Source organism: Somniosus microcephalus, chromosome 30 (assembly GCF_052327205.1).
Source record: "Somniosus microcephalus isolate GS21.2 chromosome 30, FLI_Smic_1.0, whole genome shotgun sequence".
Classification (NCBI taxonomy): Eukaryota; Metazoa; Chordata; class Chondrichthyes; order Squaliformes; family Somniosidae; genus Somniosus; species Somniosus microcephalus.
This window is the reverse complement of record NC_141016.1, coordinates 19,130,398-19,145,321: the sequence shown is the minus strand read 5'-3', so window position 1 is coordinate 19,145,321 and position 14,924 is coordinate 19,130,398. Positions and strand designations below refer to the sequence as shown.

Genomic DNA, 14,924 nt, shown 5'->3' with positions numbered 1-14,924 from the left:
CGGTACCCGCTCCCAGTTTCTGCCATTTTCCCGGCAGTCCCGCCTCCATACCCGCCTCCCCAGGGCTGGGAAAATTCCACTCCCCCCCCCCCAAGTTTCCAAACAATTGGCTAGCCATTGTCAAATCACAACCTTTTAGCCATCATTATTCACCTTTAGATCACCAGAAATATATAAAACAAAACTGGAAAACTTATTTTAATAGTGCGTCAGCCCCGGGGACTCTCTAACACTGGAAAGTGTGCATTATCTCTCATTCATTTTCAAAACACGTCAACCCCCAGGTCTCTCCAACACTGTGCGGTGCGGGTTATCTCAGTTATTTTCAAAAGACGATCTTTTGAAGATCCGCTTTCCTTGCTTGCCAACAGCAACATTCAGAAACCAAGGCTGAAGTCCCACGCGGTTTACCTTCTTCCCATCCCAGTCGGGATTGTTTGGAGAGGCCCCAGCACATGATAGCGGGGCGGGGTGGAGCCCAGAGATCTCCGCCAAAACTTGGAAATGTGCCATTTAAAATTTGCTCTTTTCTTGGGGGTTCTTAGATTTATACAAAAAAAAAACACCGCACCACATGGTGGCAATTTAGAGATGACTTCAGGCAATACAAGGAAAATATACAATAGACCGCACGCTCTTAATTGAAATTCTTCCAGGAAACAGTCACCACAGTAACAGCTCCTGACTATCATGTGGGGGATAGAATTTACAACAACTGTTTATATATAGCGCTTTTAATTAGACTTCACTTACAGTTAGTTATTCACTCTTCCACCAGTACTACCGTGAAGTGGTAGGATTATCGGACTCTACAAAGACACTGCCATGCCATCCCTGTAATTCCACCATTCAGTACAGAAGGTAGCTGTTTCAGAAGTGTCAGGTGTGGCTCAGTGGGGTAGCACACTCGCCTCTGAGTCAGAAGGTTGTGGGTTCAAAAGTCCCACTCCAGAGACTTGAGCACATAAATCTAGGACTGACACTCCCAGTGCAGTGCTGAGGGAGTGCTGCACTGTCAGAGGTGCCGCCTTTCGGATGAGACGTTAAACTGAGGCCCCGTCTGCTCTCAGGTGGACATAAAAGATCCCACGGCGCTATTTCGAAGAAGAGCAGGGGAGTTATCCCCTGTGTCCTGGCCAACATTTATCCCTCAATCAACATCACTAAAAAACAGATTATCCGGTCATTATCACATTGCTGTTTGTGGGAGCTTGCTGTGTGCAAGTTGGCTGCCGCCTTTCCCAGATTACAACAGTGACTACACTTCATTGGCTGTAAAGCACTTTGAGACATCCGGTGGTCGTGAAAGGCGCTATAGAAATGCAAGTCTTTCTTTAGGCATGCTCCTCCTGATCTTACTTTTAAAATTGAGGAGTCACGCATGTTCTTTTACTAAACAACAGGACAGGCGTGGGGAGCGGGAACATTGGCCAAGGTTCCACTCCTTTGCAACACAATCAACTCTAGCATAGTTGTAGTATTTAATGAGGAGGCAGCTTAGGCAGGCTGCTGCCTGAACCATGTGCTAAAGAAGAAGTAATTATGTGTGCTTGAAATGTTGTTTCAATAGCTTAGAACCTGCATGCTTCTCGATTGAGTCAGTATGGTGTTTTGTTCTTGAAACACATCTGGTCGGGGGAATTGTTGAGGTGCCGAATGGGCTGCTCTGCTGAGGGTGCAGTCAAAGCATATTATTGGGGCAGACTAGAGGAAGCTTGACCCTGCACCAGACACGTGCAGCCTGACCTGGGCGCAGTTGATGCAATTACTTGGTAGAAAATGAACTGCGGTGTTCCATTCCCCAGCACAAACGTCTGAGTGAGCACAAAATTTGTCTCGCAAGAAAGAGAGAAAAAAATTAACTGAATACATCATCACCTTCGTGAAATCAGCCCGTGTGACTAAAACATGATTGTTTAAAGTCATCAACAAGCACTCAATAATATCCCATTCACTTCCTGATCAGTAGCACTGACAGTGAAACCAGCACCAATGACAAGACTGTTAAAGCAGTAATGGATTTCTTATCAGTCGCTGTGCTGTCTTTGCACCATTTCTTCAAAGGCTTCTAAATAATTTAAGGTCGTAAAAAAGATCCTGTCCATTACCCTTGTGGGTCTGCCGGCAGAACTAAAGCTCGCAAAAGCTTGACTACTGTTTGCAAAGCTACTCAGAGCACTTTGCACTTTGCAATCCGTATCATTCAGCAAACCAAAGTTCAGATGGCTTACTGTCACTGAAGTAATATTAAGAGAATTTCTATTTTCACAGGGTCTCAGTGTGTTCGTAGGTAAATGCACAGGCAGGTGTGGGATTGACTCATCCAGCCTAAGACACTCACCAGTTCAGTCCCCAATCTGTGGCCCATTAGCTGCTCTTGGCAGGGTTGGGTGTGGAAATGCAGTAGGGAAATGATCAGCAGATTTCCCTGCTTCTAATCTCTGTGCAGTGACACGTGTTGAAAAGTACATGTCTGAATCTCAGCCAAGGACTGGCTTCATCTCTATAGCCTAGCAGCAGTCGGTCCCGGGGCTGGCGCCTATTTTAGTGAGATTCCAGAGACCTGGTGCCTGTGCAACTGTATTTAGCAATGAGAGTCACTCCCTTCATGAGAAAAAAGTGTGGGGTGGGAGGAGACTTCATTTGTCTCCTTTTGGATCTTTCAGTCCAAAGCACCATTTCCCAATTAAAAGGTACAGTAATGTACTAGTCATTGTTACTGGACTAACATCCCAGAGGTCAAGGGTTCAAATCTCATCACGGCAAGTTGTGAATTGAATTGAATAAATCTAAACGGAAAAAAGTACCTAGTTTGTTAATGCCCTTCCTTCAGGAAAGGCAATTTCCCTTCCCTATCCACTCTGGTTTACTCGTGACTCTAAGTGGTTGGCTGTTGAATGTCCTCTCAGAACGTCTAGCGCCACCTCATCAGGGCAGCAAGGGACGGGCAATGATTGTGGCGCCACCCACATCCCGAGAGGAAATCTTTAAAAAAAAATCTGAGGATGGCCTTCTTCTAGCCCTTTGGCAATGTGACTCTGGTATCACAGAAGGAATAGAGTCATCTTTGCAATCATGGGTTTAACCATCAACAGACACAGATCATAGACCCAACATTGTTGTTGATATGAAAAGACAATACTTACTCATTTCTCTTCAGATGAACGATGTACTCAAGGCCTTCCACCTGAATGGCATACGACAGCCTGTCCTGAGGCATTCAGCACAACAAAGAGCAACTATTAGCATACTGTTTTAAGATCAGCATAAATAATGGTATTGACAAATTTTCAGTAGGTTACTTGTGTTGAATTGAGACCTCTTCCTTGGACACAAACCAATCAGAGGAAGTATTAGTTTAATGGAATCCTGTAACACTGGGATTGGTCATCGATGGTAGTTACACTAATGAAGTCTGTAACAGACGGGCATGCGGGCTTTCAACTATGACTGTTCACTTGCTGAGCAACCGATCTCAATCAGTAGAGGAGAAGGGTTTCACAGTCCTGAGGTGAGGAAGAGCACTAGATAAATGCGAGTTCTTTATATTTACTTCTGAAATAAACACTAATTTCTGTTACATAAACAGCAAATGGTAACACAGCTGGTGAATGTGATAGTACTTGAAGGTTGGGGCCAAGAAAATAATGAATAGAGCAGTTTTAGTTATACACGCTGCTCAACTCTGATTCAAGTTTGTGTTGCAGCAGATGAGATACCTCTTGTGTTGCGAACTTTTGACAATGTGTTTCAAAATCTGAATCATTGTTTTCTTCAATGTCATTGCATTGTGAACTTAATGATTTCCCAAACCCTCTGCTAATTAATATTGAAGTCTTTCACGAAAAAATATTTTAAACAATAAAAAAGTTTCTCAAGGCACTTGAGCAGTGTCCCGATAAAAATTTAGGAAAAATAACACGCACATCAAGGAAAGCCCCTCTTTCCAAAATCAATTGCCGCAGAGAACTTGACCATTATGTTACTGCAGAAAATCAGAGGGTCCATGTCAGGAACGTGCCAGCTACACTTTGAGCAACACACAAGGCACTTCACCAACTGGTGGGCTATAATGTCACATGTGCGTGCTGGATGACGGTCAAGCCCAATAGGATCCTGCACCGACAAAAAAAACCCCATAAATAAATGAAAACAGCTTGAAGTGCTTGGATGTTTGTAATAAAACCCAGTTTATTTTTTTTACTGCAGACGAAGGTTGTGTGGCAAACAATGAATGAATTCCTAAGATAACATAGCGGAAAATAGGCCAGCAAAATTCCACGGCTTAGGGACTTTATCTGCTGGGCTGAACAATGCAGTCCATTGTTTAAGTTACAGTGCATACCTTAATTTTAGTCAGTTTTTCCTCCTATTGTTTCATTGACTCAGCCAGAAGCACAACGGGTCTTGTTGACCAGGTCAGATTGTTTCATGCAGCAACTACAGGGAGACCTCCGAGGGGCCGTGTCGTGAAAGATTTCAATATTAATTAGCAGAGGGTTTGGGAAATCATTAAGTTCACAATGCAATGACATTGAAGAAAACATTGGCCCAGAAATTCGGGTCCCAACGCGTGAGTACGGACGGAGTACTCACGGGTGGACCCGATGGAAGTGCCGGTTTCTTGCATGCACTACGAATGCGCGGGAAACCGGCATTTCTGATCCTCTGAACCAAGGGGTTCAGAGGTTGAACGCGTGCGCGTTGAACTTCCGCTTTTTTTTTACAGGTTTGCCCGTGCGAGAAGGCCTATACTTTTTGCACATTTAAAAACCAGACGTAAGGGCTTCATTTTAAAAGGTAAGTGGTCAATTAATTAAAATTGGAACATTTTTTTCCACAGGTTTATTATTTTTAAATACTTTACAGTAAGGTAAGTGTATTTTTAGCCCCGATTTTTTATTAAATTATTTTTTTCAAAAATTTAAATTATTGTTTAAAATAGTTATTTAATGTTATTTATAGTTGATTTAAATAGTGTGATTTTTTTTCAAATTTATTTTAAGGTTATGTACTGTTTTGGGCGCCCGGAGTTTTCATGAGTTTGACAGTTCCTTCTGTCAAACTCATGAATGGGCTTTTCCCTCCTCCGATTGGTTGCCCAGTGCTCACGTGATCCCAGCCGACGCATCGCACTAACTACGCCGCTGGATCACGCAAGCACAGCGCGCCAGGAGCTGGACCGGGCCACAGACAGGAAATGCACGCAGGCCCAGGCCTCAACTGTCGGCACGCTAGGTAAGTGTAGATCGGGGGCTTGCACCCGCGGGAAGCCCCCGACCCGAATTTCTGGGCCAATGATTCAGATTTTGAAACGCATTGTCAAACGTTCGCAACACAAGAGGTATCTCATCTGCTGCAACACAAACTTGAATCAGAGTTGAGCAGCATGTATAACATTAATAAAACAGGATGTCACTGTATATGGGGTATTTATGGCCATCGCCAGTCTCAATTTTCTTTCCCCACCATTTCTTCCTTCTCTTTTGAAGGACTTTTTCTGGGGTATTGTTCAACTAGAGCCAGCAGCACTCAACCAAGTGGCCATTATTCACCCTCGTCCACTGGGCAGGCAATTGAACGGAGGTGACATCACAGCCAAGCTCAGTCATGCCCTCACTCGACATACATCTTTCCAGCAGGGATCACTGGATAGCCATCAGAATCACCAACCGTGGCTCATCTTTGCCCTCTCCACTCCAGGGGTGCTGAGGTCAATGGCACCAGCCCAGCCTGCTGCCACCAGGTGAGATCATCTAACTCAGCACAAACGGAGAATCAAACCTGGATCTTCCAGCGTTTGGCTTGCTATGGCACCATATGGCTTTAGCAATAGCAACATCCTGAGGCTACGATGGCATCAATTAGAATTGTGAAGGTAGTGGGGTGGAGGTAGCAATGTAATCGGGCAATGTTTTGGAGGTGGAATAACATGGTCTTGGTTGTTAGAGTGGATGTGGGATAAAAAGCTCAATTCAGTATCAAACAAGGTTACATATGTTGGATTCAGTCTGAGCAGGCAGTTGAAGCGGGAGTCAATAGGTATGAGCAGAAGCCGAAAAAGAAGGCTTTGGTTTTGCCAACATTGAGCCGAAGGAAATTTTCCCTCATCCCGAACTTTACAGTGAACATGCCATCAAAAAATTCAGCAAAATAATCGAAATTAACGTGCCAGTGGAAAACTCAACTGGACATTGTTGGCATACTTGAGGAAACTGACTCCATGCTTGTGGTTAATATCACCCAAGGGGAACATGTAAATCGTTAATAGAAGGGGACCGAGAATGGAGCCCTGGGCACACCAGAGATGATTGGCTGGACACAGGAGGAGAAACTAAGACGATTTTGAGACTGTATTACGATAGGTATGAGTAGAACCACAAGAGAACTGTGACACCAAGATGGATAACAGAGTGGTCAGTGTCAAAGGTGGCAGAGAGACCAAGAAAGATGAGAAGGGGCTGACGTAAGAAAACTACTAGGCACTTGGTCTAAGCGTTAAACAAAGCTTTAATCAACTGTTTTACAACATGGAGGTCTAGTTGTGTCCTTCACTAGTTCCTGTTAAGAATGTCCTGCGCAAGCTGGGCCCGTGCCCGAGTATTTATACTCTCCCTGGACAGCGCCACCCGCAGGCTGCTCAGTATTATTTCATAAGTCTTTCTTTCATGAATGACTGATTCATGTCAGGGGCAACAAAAGAGTTTCTGCAGGCACTCAGGATGTTGTTCATGGTACAGACAGGGCAGGAACTGAAAGGGAGTGACTTGAACTGGGAGAGGTGAGCACTTACTGGAGTAACAATAATAAGTTCAAAGACCTTGAACACAAAGGTTAGCTTAGACATGGGACACTTAGGGGGCTAAATTCGGTTGATTTGCGCCTCCCATTAGCGCCCTAACAGGGCGCAAATCAACTAGCGCCTGGGCACGGCGCCGCTAACGTCTCCCGCGAAATTCAGTGAGCAGTTAACGCCGCCGGCAATGACGTCATCGCCCTGCTCGTGCCCCAGCTGTAATATTGGGTGGCGTTCCCCCCCCCCCGACTTACCGCCGGACGCTATGTCCACCGGGGTCAGGGGGGGCTTACCTGCGGCCGGGGCGGCGCTAGTTAAAGGGGAGGTGGTGGGCGGTCATTTTTGTTCCTCTTGAGTGCCGGGCTCACAGTGCCCCAAGAGGGACGCGGGGTGCCTCCTCCCTCTCGAGGAGCTACCTGGGAAAATCGGCCGTGGGGGCGCTAACTTTTTCGGGGCGCTAATGGCGAAGATTTCCACTATTATGTGTGGAAAAAATACTTCCCGATTTCACTCCTAAGTGGGCTAGCTCTAATGCTAAGATCATGCCCTCTTGTTCTGGATGCCTCCATCAGAGGAGATGGTTTCTCTTTTAAAATATCTTGATTGGATCACCCTTAAACATTCTAAACTCAAGGGAATACGAGCCAAGTTTATGCAACCTGTCTCAAGAAAAAATGCCCGGTATAAATCTTCATTTTTTTCCCCCCCAGTAAAAACTGCACAACACAGTTGGTACAGACAGGCGGATGAATGGTCAACCAGCACAATGATTTTCCAATATACCTGAGTAGTGGGATCTAGGCCAGCATCTCGCTTCTCTCTTTCTGTCAACTGCCGTGGGATTGTAATTTCATAGGCAGACAGCTTCGATGTTTGGTCGGATGTTGGATGCAAATCATCTATGAAGAAAAAGCAAGAATATGAAATTCAGTGTCTGTTGAACAGTACAACATTGCAATTAAAATTCACACAGAAATTTATTCTGTAAAACACAGTTCATAAATTGCAACCAAATGTAAGTTTTTTTAAATCCCTTAGGAACTAGCGATGTATCATTTGATCAACCTTTTTCAAGCTTGGAGTGATCTCCTGGACTAGTTTCCATCGCCTAGATGGGTCGGAGAGAAATTTCCCAGATTTCCCCCCCCCAAATTGGCCTGGGTGTTTTAATCAGGGTTTTCGCCTCTCCCAGGGGATCACATGGCTTCGGGTGGGGTGGAGAGTTTATATATTGTGATACACAAGGCATCGCGATTGTGTAGGACAGGCTGGATGGACCCGAGGGTCTTTACCTGTTCATATGTCATGCCTAAGTGTTGTGGAGAAACCTCTACTTAAGCACAAAATTCCAGGCTGACACTTCAATGCAGTACTGAGGGAGCGCTGCACTGTCGGAGGTGCCGTCTTTCAGATGAGACGTTAAACCGAGGCCCTGTCTTCCCTCTCAGGCGGACGCGGAAGATCCCATGGCACTATTTTGATGAAGAGCAGGGGAGTTCGCTCCGGTGTCCCGGCCAATATTTATCCCCCAACTAACATCACTAAAACTGATTATCTGGTCATTATCACATTACTGTTTGTGGGAGCTTGCTGTGCGCAAATTGGCTGCCGCGTTTCCTACGCTACAACAGTGACTACACTCCAAAAGTACTTCATTGGCTGCAAAGCGCTTTGGGACATCCTGAAGTCATGAAAGCTGCGATATAAATGCACGTCTTTTTCTTCTTAGCTATTCTAAGTACAATGTTATTCCTGATGAAAGTGCCATTTTTTTCACTGTCCCGGCCTTCTCGCACCTGGTCCCTTCAGCTCTTATGAACCATTCACATCCGTCACTGTACTGCCACAGTCCGCAAGCAGTCTATGTTGCAAAATCACAGGAACATTCAACTCCACTCAGCTCACTTACTGAAAAAAAACAGCTGTCCAGACAGAGCACCCTTTATTTCCAAGTTCCTGTTCAGCGTTTAATCACACTGCTAATGTTGCAAAACAAAAAGTGTGGGGGAAGAGTTTTAAAAAAAAATCGAAGTGCCTAACAGCTTCCAACTTTTTAAGTTTCACAATAAGAGTGACGGCTTTTCATGTCAAAGGCAGCAGGCCCAATTCATAACTTCTCTATCGAGATCGACTCCACTTGCCACTGTCCCCAAGTGGATTTCTCAGCTACATCAGTCCAAAGAAGTCCTTGTTGCCATGTGCTACCACGTGCTTCATACTTCAGACATGACGGCCAGAAATGCAAATGTCACCCAATATTTGATGTGGACTTGGAAAGGGCCATCGTGTCACACTGCAAGAGCAGCCCCTTTCATTTCTGTTCTCAGAAGTTTGTGCAGCTTTGCGGACTCACACAGCTAGAAATTCTTCCATGCAATATCCCATGACCAGTCATATTGGGTAAGTGATTTTGCCCGTGGGATAAATGTAACGCATGGGGGAATTCTTCTTAGGCAGTCCCTCGGAACCGAGGATGACTTGCTTCCACATTAAAAATGAGTTCTCAGGTGACTGATGAGTCCAATGCGGGACCTACAGTCTCTGTCACAGGTGGGGCAGACGGTGGTTGAAGGGGTGGGTGGGTGGGGTGCTTGGGTTGACGTGCGCTCCTTGCGCTGCCTGCGCTTGGCTTCCACTTGCTCCCGGCGAAGAGACTCGAGGTGTTCAGCACCTTCCCGGATGCTTCTCCTCCACTTTGTGCGGTCTTGGGCCAGGGATTCCCAGGTGTCGGTGGGGATGTAAAACTTTTTCAAGGAGGCTTTGAGGGTGTCCTTGAAGCGTTTCCTCTGCCCACCTGGGGCTCTCTTGCCGTGCCGGAGCTCCGAGTAGAGCGCTTGTTTTGGGAGTCTCATATCGGGCATGCGGACAATGTGACCCGTCCATTGGAGCTGATTGAGCGTGGTCAAAGCTTCGATGCTGGGGATGTTGGCCTGAGCAAGAACATGGGGGAATACCCATCCAACTGCAAGTCATACCATAGTAAATGTTAAGTCTGTGTGTCCCAGTTATGCTTATTATAAATCACTGGACACAGACCACAAGAATAACTTTTAACAGGTCTTTACTATTCGGAGGTCAGGGCTGAACTGCCCAGCAAATCCCTACACAACGTTTATATACCAGTGTGGTCACCACCGGTATTACAGTATACAGCAGCCAAGAGAAAGTAGTACATCTCTTAAGGTAGTTCTCTTAAGGTGGAACAGGTTACATACACCATAGTAAACACTGTTGCTCATGCACCAAGAGTTAAAAGGACATTGTCTTGAAGAATGTTTGGCACAAGTGTTCATCTGTGACTGCAGGGCTTGGATTCTGCTACTCTTAGTCACATCCAAGACTGAACCATGTTCATTCTGGCATTTAGGATTTATTTCTGCTTATGTTAATCACCCCTATAACTGGGCTGGAGTTTAATGTAAAATTAATCTGTTTTGCTTCAAACACACAGTGTGACGAATATTTGGTTTCTCTGAGATAAGAGACCAACTGATGTCCTGATACCGACAGTTCCATTTTTGGCTCTCTTCTCCTCTCCATTCCTTTTTGTCACAATGGCAGGACCAACTCGCTACTTCCTGATTTACCTTACCTTCTCCTCTAACTCTCATCAACTTGGTCATGCCCTGCAAAATAACCTTGGTTTTTCAGCTGAAGAAACCTGTCCAAATATTGCCAAGGATTGAAGAGACACTTTGAGTCAAACCGCATTGGGAAAGTTTCCAAAAAATGCTTTAATGGAAACATTGACAAGCTGCTAAGTACATTTGAAGGTTGCTGCACGACTCAAGAGTCACTATTTGACCTAGACCCTATAGTGACTCCAACAATTATCAGTGTTAACCCTCACCACTTTCACCATTTTTAACTTATAAAACTCCCATTGTTAGAATAAAATTGAAGGTTCGAGGGGTTAAATAGCAAAAGATTGTTTTGACTGGTTGGCGAGTCGGTAACAAGGATCGACGATTATTACCAGAAGAAGGAAGTTAGAAGTTGGCTTCCTCCACCCACACAGGGGTTACTAGAACATGACTGATTTACCACAAGAGGCTACTGAGGCTAAAACGATATTTAAAAGGAATTGAAGTTCAAGAGTTCACACTAGCACAGACACGGTGGAATGAATGGTCTCTTCCTGTTTCTTGTTATTTGTTCCCAGCATGTGGGGAACACTGGCAAGGTCACATTTCTTGCCCACCCCTGGTTGCCTTGAGGTGGTGATCGATTGGCCACCTTATTGAACCGTTGCTGTCGCTGCAGTGCTGGCGTTCCCACTGTGGTGTTGCAATTTGTATGAAAAGTAAAAAACGTTCACAGTTCAGCAATGAAACCGTGGGTCAGCACCACACCCAAACAAACCAAAATGATATCTAGAGCCAGTTCTCTACTGTGATATTGCTGCCAGCCCATAACCGACGGGCCTCGGGCAGCTGGCTACGGCAGCGCCACTTTGGTCGGATCTGTGGAGCCGTGCAGCTGGATTTTTACCGGGTCTTTGTGACCACTGCCAGTCCTCAGAGCTGGATAGTGCGTGCAGTAAATGCGCGTGGCATGCTCAGCTCACGTGCTTAGGTCATGCTTTCGATTCACCCCAGCCTGAACTTTAAATGACCCCTATCAGCACTGGAGGCCTCTCACTCTGCAGCGCAGCCACTGTGTTCAAAGTCATTTGATCCCAGGCAGGATGGCCAGAGCGATGGCAAAAGAAAAAACAGATGAAGAAATTAAAGGGGGAATTTTAGCTCCAGGGCGGTCAGATAGAATTGGTAAATCGCCTGCCCCCAAAACGGGCACCCAGGGGCAGCTTGCCAAGTTTGGGTTGGCGCTATATATCGAACTGCCTGGCCATTCGAGGGTTTCGGGGAAAATGGGAAGGAGGAGAGCCCGGGATAGCAGTGACCCATGCTATTTTTGTGGAGTGTTTCTCCTGGCCCCACAAAATGAAGTCATTTTTTTTTAAACTTGGAGTGCCTCTGCTTCTGGTCCGACAGCTTCTACTGAGCGGGGCGTCCGCGGCCAACCCTGATTAGCACAAATTCGCGAGGCTCCTGCCCGAGTCAGGCGGGCGCTTCAGCCTCCCAGCTTTAAGACAGCCTCGAAGCGAAAAGTGCAACGAGACCTGGGTGTCCTTATGCACCAGTCGCTGAAGGTAAGCATGCAGGTGCAGCAGGCAGTTAAGAAGGCAAAAGATATGTTGGCCTTCGTAGTGAGAGGGTTTGAGTACAGGAACAAGGATGTCTTGCTGCAGTTGTACAGGGCCTTGGTGAGACCACACCTTGAGTATTGTGTGCAGTTTTTGGTCGCCTTATCTGAGGAAGGATGTTCTTGCCATGGAGGGAGTGCAGCGAAGATTCACCAGGCTGATACCTGGGATGGCAGGAATGACGTATGAGGAGAGATTGGGTCGATTGGGCTTATACTCGCTGGAGTTTAGAAGAATGAGAGGGGACCTCATTGAAACTTATAAAATTCTAACAGGATTAGACAGACTAGATGCAGGAAGGATGTTTCCGATGGCGGGGGAGTCCAGAACCAGGGGTCACAGTCTAAAGATAAGGGGTAAGCCATTTAGGACTGAGATGAGGAGGAATTTCTTCACCCAGAGAGTGGTGAACCTGTGGAATTCTCTACCACAGAAGGCAGTAGAGGCCAATTCATTAAATATATTCAAGAAGGAGTTGGATATATTTCTTAAGGCTAAAGGGATCAAGGGATGTGGGGAGAAAGCGGGGACAGGGTACTGAGTTTGGATGATCAGCCATGATCTCATTGAATGGCGGAGCAGGCTCGAGGGGCCGAATGGCCTACTCCTGCTCCTATCTTCTATGTTTCTATGAAGAAACAACAGTACATGGCCCAGTTTCCACCGGGCAGAAGAAGTTAAAATCGCCCTAAAGGGAGGAGCACTACGCTTTTTATATGTAAACATGGGACGGGGATGGGGGTGTGGGGGGGGTCGGATTGGGGGGTGGGGGGGGAATTGGGGGGGTGGGGGGGATGGGATGGGGGATTGGGGGATGGGGGATTGGGGATGGGGGGGATTGGGGGGTGGGGGGGATTGGGGGATGGGGGGATTGGAGATGGGGGGGATTGGGGGATGGGGGGATTGGGGATGGGGGGGATTGGGGGGTGGGGGGGATTGGGGGATGGGGGGATTGGGGATGGGGGGGATTGGGGGATGGGGGGATTGGGGATGGGGGGATTGGATTGGGGGATGGGGGGGATTGGGGGATGGGGGGATTGGGGATGGGGGGATTGGATTGGGGGATGGGGGGATTGGGGGGTGGGGGGATGGGGGGATTGGGGATGGGGGGATGGGGGTATTGGGGGATGGGGGTATTGGGGGATGGGGGGATTGGGGATGGGGGGGATGGGGGGATGGGGGTTATCAGTCATGAAACTCTCTCTCTTGAACCACAAAATACATAAATGGCTTTAAGGAGACGAAACGCCATGGGTTGAATGATCTATTTTTCTCCTTCCCCGTTAGACAGCAAGAAGAGTTATTTGAATGATCTATTTTTCTCCTTCCCCGTTAGACAGCAAGAAGAGTTATTTATTCAATGCAATTATTAAATCAAAGACGTTGGCACTTTTTTCTAATGTTCAAATCAGAATGTAGAACTTGGTCCTCGAACATTTTCTAACATATAGTAAATTCTTAGAAACTACCTGGACCTAGAAAACAGAGCATTCCACCCCATCGCACACCCAACTCATCTCCAGTAACCAGAACCAAACGAGCGGCCTTAACCCCTGGGCCCACACAGCTCCCAGTGCAAACACATTCATTCCAAGAAAACTGGATGTATAAACGTACTCTTCCCACAAGCACTTTGCAAACAACAGGTACAATGGCTTCATAAAGTATAGATGTCAATGTACTCTCATCCTTTTCACAATTGAGTAAAAAAATGGACTTTGACATTACAATTGAAGCCAACTAAGATCTTAGCAACTGTTCAGTCTAGATCTGGACAGGAAATCATGTTTAAAAGGGCTTAACTTAAAGCTTTTTGATATTATTAAGGATAAGACACTTTGGGCTGGATTTTCATTGAGGAGTCGGGTAGGAGGCGGGACTACAACTTTCGGGGTTGTAGTCCCGCCTCCATCGAGTTCTAGCCAACCCACGCGATTTTGACTTGATTGACCTTGTTGAGCCCGCCCAGCGGCAACAGGTGACATCACAGATTGAAATTTCATCTGTCAAGACCTTTTGACAGATGAAATATCAGCGTTTCACAGCTGTTTGAAGCTATCAAACACTGACAATCTGTACCCTAAGTTAATTCCTTCCTCTCAGGATGATTTAGAGATCTCCCTGGAACAGAAAGCTGAATGCTGCAATTTTTGACAGCTGGCGGCCATTCTGCTTTCTGTGCCAGTGAGATGAGGGACTCCCGAGACCTGAAGGAAGGAAGGCTGTAAAGGTAAGTAAAGGTATGTAAAACTTCTTTAAACACTTTACACACACCAAACACACTTACCTTTGCACTCATGCACCCATCACTCACCTGAGCACCGGACATCTCGACCCCTCCAAGCCCTTCATCCCAACGGTCCGCCACCTCTAACTTGGCATGGTTTGGAGCCATCAGGAATCCCACACTTCAACATTAAAAATAGGGATTAGGCTAAACACTGCCTGTTAACTACCTGTTAACAGGCAGTTAATTGGCACTAATCCCTTCCCGCCTCGGGGAGGCGGGTCCCAGTGCAGGGCGGGTATCCACCTCCTTTGAAACTGGCATGGAGGCGGGTTGGGTGCGGGATGGGTTCAGGACCCCCGAGTTCAGGATTTTAACCCCCCACACGCCTCCAATCCCGTCTCCACGGCCCAATGAAAATCCTGCCCTTTAAAAATAAGGGTTCCCTCCTTGGGTTTCTTTGCTCCCTACAACGTTCCTGGCCAAGGGGATAGGGAGTCGATGTCCTACCAGGCCAGTGCCACTCTGAAACAGGCTATTTCCGTATGCAGGGGCTGGGTTGCCCTCCCATGTTGTAGCTCTTTCTTAGCAGCTGCCCACCATAACACAACTTGACATCGCTCTCCCTCATCAGCTATCGTTAAAAAAAAGTTCTGTTTTAGGATGGTAGTGAGTGCAAAGAGACAGTTAGCCAA

The 14,924-nt window shown here is 46.6% G+C and overlaps 1 protein-coding gene across 3 annotated transcripts in view; it reads right to left on the bottom strand.

Moving 5' to 3' along the window:
• Positions 1 to 14,924, bottom strand: part of LOC147097984 (disintegrin and metalloproteinase domain-containing protein 9-like) — a 141,373-nt gene that overhangs the window by 87,394 nt on the left and 39,055 nt on the right. For all 3 annotated transcript variants that reach the window (XM_085971177.1, XM_085971178.1, XM_085971179.1), the window contains exons 2-3: positions 7,580 to 7,695; positions 3,147 to 3,211 (exon numbers count right to left, since the gene is read on the bottom strand). In XM_085971177.1, the coding sequence (XP_085827303.1) occupies positions 3,147 to 3,211; positions 7,580 to 7,695 (181 nt within the window). The remainder of the gene's footprint in view (positions 1 to 3,146; positions 3,212 to 7,579; positions 7,696 to 14,924) is intronic.